General features: G+C 28.3%; 1 protein-coding gene across 1 annotated transcript in view; it reads right to left on the minus strand.

The window, feature by feature from the left end:
* LOC119676672 (eIF-2-alpha kinase GCN2-like) overlaps positions 1-4,721 on the minus strand; it is a 10,268-nt gene extending 5,547 nt beyond the window's left edge. Inside the window, exons 1-3 of the mRNA XM_038087924.1 lie at positions 4,560-4,721; positions 1,238-1,501; positions 5-120 (exon numbers count right to left, since the gene is read on the minus strand). Coding sequence (XP_037943852.1) covers positions 5-120; positions 1,238-1,501; positions 4,560-4,626 — 447 coding nt within the window. The 5' untranslated portion in view covers positions 4,627-4,721. The remainder of the gene's footprint in view (positions 1-4; positions 121-1,237; positions 1,502-4,559) is intronic.
* Positions 4,722-6,448: the final 1,727 nt, after the last annotated feature.

Here is a 6,448-nt window from a genome sequence, read left to right on the forward strand (position 1 = left end):
CAGCTATGCTGATCAATTGGTCCTGACTTATATTTGCTCCGACCATCATGTGCAATATGCTCAGTAGTTCGTCCCTACTAATTACGCCATCATCATCCAAATCGTACATTTTGAAGGCAACTGAAAGTAGTGCAAAGAAATAATTCATTTAAAATTATATATATGTTATATGTGTGATATATAATAGAGTATCAGATATTTAAAAGCCTTCATTAGGCAGGTGCATAATTTGAATATAAACCAAAAACTAAATTTTATAATGAGTTTGCTATTTAGCAAACTTTCGCAGGCCTGGTTGGATAACCATTTGTTGGTTACTCAAGCAGGTAAATGACAAATTTTCAATCGCACAAGATGGTTGGAGAATTGAGCACTTAAGAAATATTACTCGTATTGATTATTATTAACAATTATTATTATTAAGACTAAGATTAACCATCAATATTAAGACTAAGATATTGTAATTCAATAGTATTTCCTTGAATCTAGATTTTGGGTTATCATGGGTTTTCGGGACATGAAACTACCATATAGACTGACTTTATTTTTAATAGCACATAAAATGAAGGTTATAAAGTTATAGTCTACCAAATAGAGATGGCTTATATTTTTTTAATATAGGGTAGGATAAAACCAGGCACCATAGTCAGTTGACAACTGTACGTGAACCCCAAGGAAGAATTTAGTACCTAATTAAACTACTCTAATCCGAATTTCGTAGTTTCTTTGATGAATCAAAAAAAAAAATCGCGTAGAGAGAGAGAGAGAGAAACACGACATTATAATATAAAAATTTCCATTTAATTATCCCAAATGCTGGACAATAATGGACGATATATGTAGTTTTTTCAAAATTTATTTTATTTCTTCCGCAGAGAAGCTTATGACTTGAAGACAGCAATAGGGCAGACTGTTTAGCCAAAAGACGCGTTGAGAACCCCTTTATTAGCATGGAAACTTTGTATAAGGTAAACAAGCGCTTTTTAAAATAGCTTCATTAATTCTTGTGAAGCTCAGGAAGACAAGCAAAAAGACTAATAACACTTCACACGTTTATGACGTTTATGCGGTTCAACGCAGAACAATTTTTTCTATTAGGAGACGGTAACTTGGAGCCAATCATTTCAAATAAAATGAATCCAATAAAGTTCTGAGGTTTAGAAATACTCTAGAACTGCTATAGGAGCTAAATAACGCAATTTTCCGTAAATCATAATTTTAGTATATTCTTTCTTACATTTCAATTTCTCTTCTCGACTGTTTAGTCTGTTTTCCTTTTTCACTTGTATCGGCCTGAAATGTGCGAGCACATTCATGAATTGTCTGAAATTTACACGATCATCTGTGCTGTCGGCAAAGAAGGCATGAACAATTCGTTCGCATAATGGGTTAATTGCCAATTCTGGTATTCTGAGGAAGTCATCACGAGACAATGTTCCACAATCTCCGCGATCCAATGAAGTAAACCGGGAATATAATCGCTCAATTTGCTTTGGTGTAACTATAAAAAATTAAAAAAATATATTAGCCATATTTTCTAATATTAGTTTAAATATAAAGATGAAAAAGTGATTAGTGGAAGTTTAAGGAGTTTTGTCACATCAAAGGGATATAACAAAAAAAAAACAAAAATGAATCGAAGTCATTGCTTTGTTTGTAGATGAAAACAGATGGGTAACGTTATAAAGAACAGCCTTGCAGTTGTGTATATGTGACAAGTAACTCTTTAGCATGTGACTATATTCTGCAGACATAACAGCCTTGGTTCCATCAACCTGGATATAAACGAAGTATCGAAGAAGACAATGCTAAACTTCATAGGTTTTAGAAGATAAAGTTATCATAGGATATCTGAAAAAACATTTTTAGAGTAGTCCTCAATAAGACGTTTATCTTGAAATGGATATTATCTTTTTTCTATCGTATTTCTTGTTAGTATTTTTGTGATGAATTATATGATCAATAGACGATTAAGTTATAGAAAACGGAAGAGATGAATGCCCCTTTAACATTAATGTCGTCGAGTGACTTTGAAATATACTTAGTAGTTTTATTTTCATTTTAATAGCATCAATGTTTTAAAGCTCATATTTTAATACAATGAAACAGATTGCAATTAAAAGACAATATAACTTATTAGTAGTCATATGTCACGCGGTAGGTCAAATAATTATATATATATAGTATTTAGTATTTTTTATTCTTATTTAAAAGCATGACTAAGCTGCATTTCCTTCCATCTTCTCTACACCCGTAGACACCAATTTTCAATTCCTTTCCTTATTTCAAATGTTATCAAGTTTTTTTGTTTTAATAATAATCAAATAATTTTAACATTACGCAAATGTATTCATTTGATAATGGCATATAATTATATTTTAAGATAATTTGTAGAAACCAAACTATGTATTATTTTTTCAAATTTGTTGGACATTGTCTATAATGAATTTTAAAGATATATGGGCTAGCTTTCTCGTATATTATCAGTGATAAATATATGTTAAAAATTTTCAGATAAACAACAGAACATTTAATTTTAAAGCAGGTACTAATTAAAAAACATTGATAACGATTGTACTTTGATAGTCAGCAAGATATAAAATAATTAGACTATGAAAAAATGCTACGATTTCCGTACAGGGCATATTTATATTATACATCTGATTCATTATATATATATAAATTTTGTTTTAATTTGATATTAGTTCTATAAGTATTAACCAATAAGGCTAAAATAAAAATATATCTGCATACTAAATGTTTGCTCAAAATTATAAGAATAATTTATATAAATAATATATATATCTAAAATGATTATATAGCCAACAAGCAAGATTTATTTATTTAAGATTTATATAATATAAATGTTTACAAAAACAATATAAATAAATAATTATAAAAAGAATATTTTATTATAAACTACAAGATATATACTCAAGGAGTATAGATCAAAACAAACGTCTTGAAATGAAATTTTATCTCTTAGTTTTAGAGTATAATAATATGTCACATTATTGGATATAGAGAATTAGTTATTTTATTTTATTTATTTATAAATATTAGAGTATTTTAATCTAAAATTAAATTTTTATATAAAGTAAATATAACGTTTATTATTATTATGCCATATTATTGCACATTCCACAATATGTAATAGTGTAGCAATTACAAATCTTACAAGTTTTGTTATGTCTAATAGACTAAGTTTTTCAATTCCTCGAAGTAGAAACCTAACGACCTAAATTTATGTTTATTTAATGGCATACCCTCATCTTTATGATTTCTACAGCAATATCTACTAGGAATATCCAATCTAGTCATGTGTATAATTATGAAATAATGAGTTTGTACTGATGGATATAAGCAAATAGATATATAGGTTCGATTAGGTGGGGTGGTACACCACGCTTCATTTGAGCACAAATAATAGCCTGTTGTTATACCACGCACAGTGACGCTGCTTTTATGCTAGACTTAGAAAACCATCAAAATAGGTATAAAGATCAAAGCGGTTAACACATAGACAAGGTCGAAATATAGGTTTTTTTGTTTTGTTATATATTTTTTGTTAAAGTTTATTGAAAGAATGGTATGTTCTGTCTGCCTGTTACTATAGACCTGGTTTGTTCTGTCTGCCTGTTACTATAGACCTGGTTTGTTCTGTCTGCCTGTTACTATAGACCTTTGAAATTTCTTTTATAATTGAAGACATTAAAAATAAATGACTAGATTCCTATTTTTGTTATTATTAGTTTATTAGAAAGAGTAATATCGCCGGCTTATATATAAAATCGAGATTAATCCATATTAAATATGAGTTTTTTTATATGAAAAGCTAAACTTTCAATTAAAATCAATATAATTCAGGTAAATAATGACTTAACTGAAAGAAAGTAATAGAATATAGATCTGTGTTATATTCCGTAGAGATCTATATAACGACAACAATCTAATTATGTATACAACACCGCAAATCCAATCATAAATAAAATGCCATAAAACGTTCACTGTGAAATACTTTTCACATAACATATTTTAATGACCTAAAAATTATTGTTTTAGAAAACAGTTTTATTGTTAAGATAACAACACTGGAAAGATAAAACTTTAACCTTTTATTTATACAATTAACCTTGTAAATAATTTCACTGAGTCTACTGCACGCTTCACTGCGCTCCCTTTGTTCTGTTATTCCGAAAATGAACTTCTGACGTCAGCGTAACAAAAATATGGAATTTTAATTAAAGTTTTTAATGCAATGTTAATAAAATCAAACATACAAGAGAGCAAATGCATTGAAATCAAATTTGTTTATAAAATTTTATAAGAAATTTTTGTTATGTCACGTGATGGAAACAAAATGACTTCAACATTTTAGGTAAAGAAACACAAAAGAATTGTATTGGAAAGGAATGTTTACATTATTAATTAACAATTAAAAATGTTCAAATATTGCAATAAATAATTGTTCAAATATTTACAAAAAATATATATATAATTCACTATTTATGTGAGACGCGTACCAACGGTATGAAAAACTCAAGCAATTTAACTCTTACATCCTGTTTCCTCTTGTATTTGTGCAATCTCTTCCGATCTCAGAAGCAACGAGGATTTATTGCCCATTTTAATTCAAACTTTGCAATTATATAAATAAAATAATATTTCAATAAATACTGATATATAACTGCTACGACACACTCGATGCAATTTACTGAACTAAATTATTTTTGAGAAAGAACTAACCACATGACAGAGTTGCCAGCGTTGCGTGTTAGCAATGTTTTTTTGACATATACTGTGTAAATAAATTTTAAGTATGCAATGCACAATATTTATTTAGGCCGTGTGCGAGTCAAGTAAATTGAGGGAAATAGTAAATTATGTCGGTATGGTAGCGATGTTGGTATTTATTAGAATTTTGAGTGGGATAAATTAGTTAAAAATTAGGTGTTACCATTGTAAAAATTTTATAAGATGTTTAATAAATAAATTTGAAATCTTTTAACCAAAAATAATAATTAAGTGCAACAAATATATAAATAAATATTTACATAAGTGCAGTTCAAAAAATCCCTAGGAAATTTTAATTTACTTTACCTCAATTTACTCGAACTTGCACACGGTCTTAACAGTATTTACAAAATTATACGCCTCTCCTTAAAATTGAAAACTGTAAGTATTAGATAACTAACGGTTTATAAAATAGTCTGTATTGTTTCCTAAAATTTTTATTTCAAAACATATTAAAATTATAGTAATTAACTCCTAAAAGGCACAAATTCCACCATTTATTACTGAACACTGCTTTGTGACGAGTTACAGGTAGCCTCTTGACTTAATTTCAGTTTTATACATTGTATTGAAAACAACAACAATTGTGTTCATGCCGTGCCCGTGACACTCTACATAACATGGCCCTAAATTGAATTATTTATGAAGGCCATTGTTTTAATCCGATGGGCTATATAATGTAACCATTTGACAGTCACTACAAATACTAAATGTATATATTAATAGAGTACTCAACCTGTCTTGCAAAGTCAATGCAAGGTGCACGTAATACAAGAATGATATACTAAAATTGCAAGACTGCGAAGTTCTCTCTTACAGCATTGCGACACCAATATGAAACAGCTGTTTTTCCACCTACCACGTCCACATAAGAAGCAACTGATTTGATGATAAGAAGCAGCTGTTTGTTTGGCTTTTTTGTTTTTATCTCTAATATGTTTTCACTTAGTCATCGAACCTCTTTAGCATATTTTTTTATGAATATTGAATGAAAAGTGGCTTATATTAGCTGTATATTTGCAGAGTTAAATACAATAGTCAAAACATAGCATGACATTATTTTAAGCAGAAAAGAAAATATTTTATAATTGTGTGGTTGAGTTGGCAACGCGATAAGCGTGGCTACATGACAGCTGCTCAACAGCAATGAATAGAGTACTGTGCGTAATACTTCTGCTGATATTTGTTTTTAAATTTATAATATAATCAATTAGTTTTTATGACTGCGATAATAAATAAACTTCATTTGTTTTTATAATATATTTTTTTAAATTAGGACAGAATTCCTATAATGTGTGTTATGTTCTTAACTCACACAGTCAAGCTATAATTTCATTAAAAAAATATTAGTAATAGATTAGTGATTAACGTATTACTGGTCTTAATTTGAACATTCTTATAGTATTTATATCAAATAATTTTTTATTTCATCTAATACTACCAGTAAATAAATGTACTTACAATTTGTATCCATAAAAATTAAGGTTCAATTAAATAAAAACAACTTATATTTAACTATAAGTCTATAACCATATTCATCAATAATTGTGATATTGTATTGAATGCACAGCAAATACACAATATTTAAAAACGTTGATGCTATCAAATAATGGCAACTCTGTGATACTTTTACGCATTTTTCTTTTGTGTAGCT

The sequence above is a fragment of the Teleopsis dalmanni genome, chromosome 2, assembly GCF_002237135.1.
Source record: "Teleopsis dalmanni isolate 2A chromosome 2, ASM223713v2, whole genome shotgun sequence".
In the NCBI taxonomy this organism is placed as follows: Eukaryota; Metazoa; Arthropoda; class Insecta; order Diptera; family Diopsidae; genus Teleopsis; species Teleopsis dalmanni.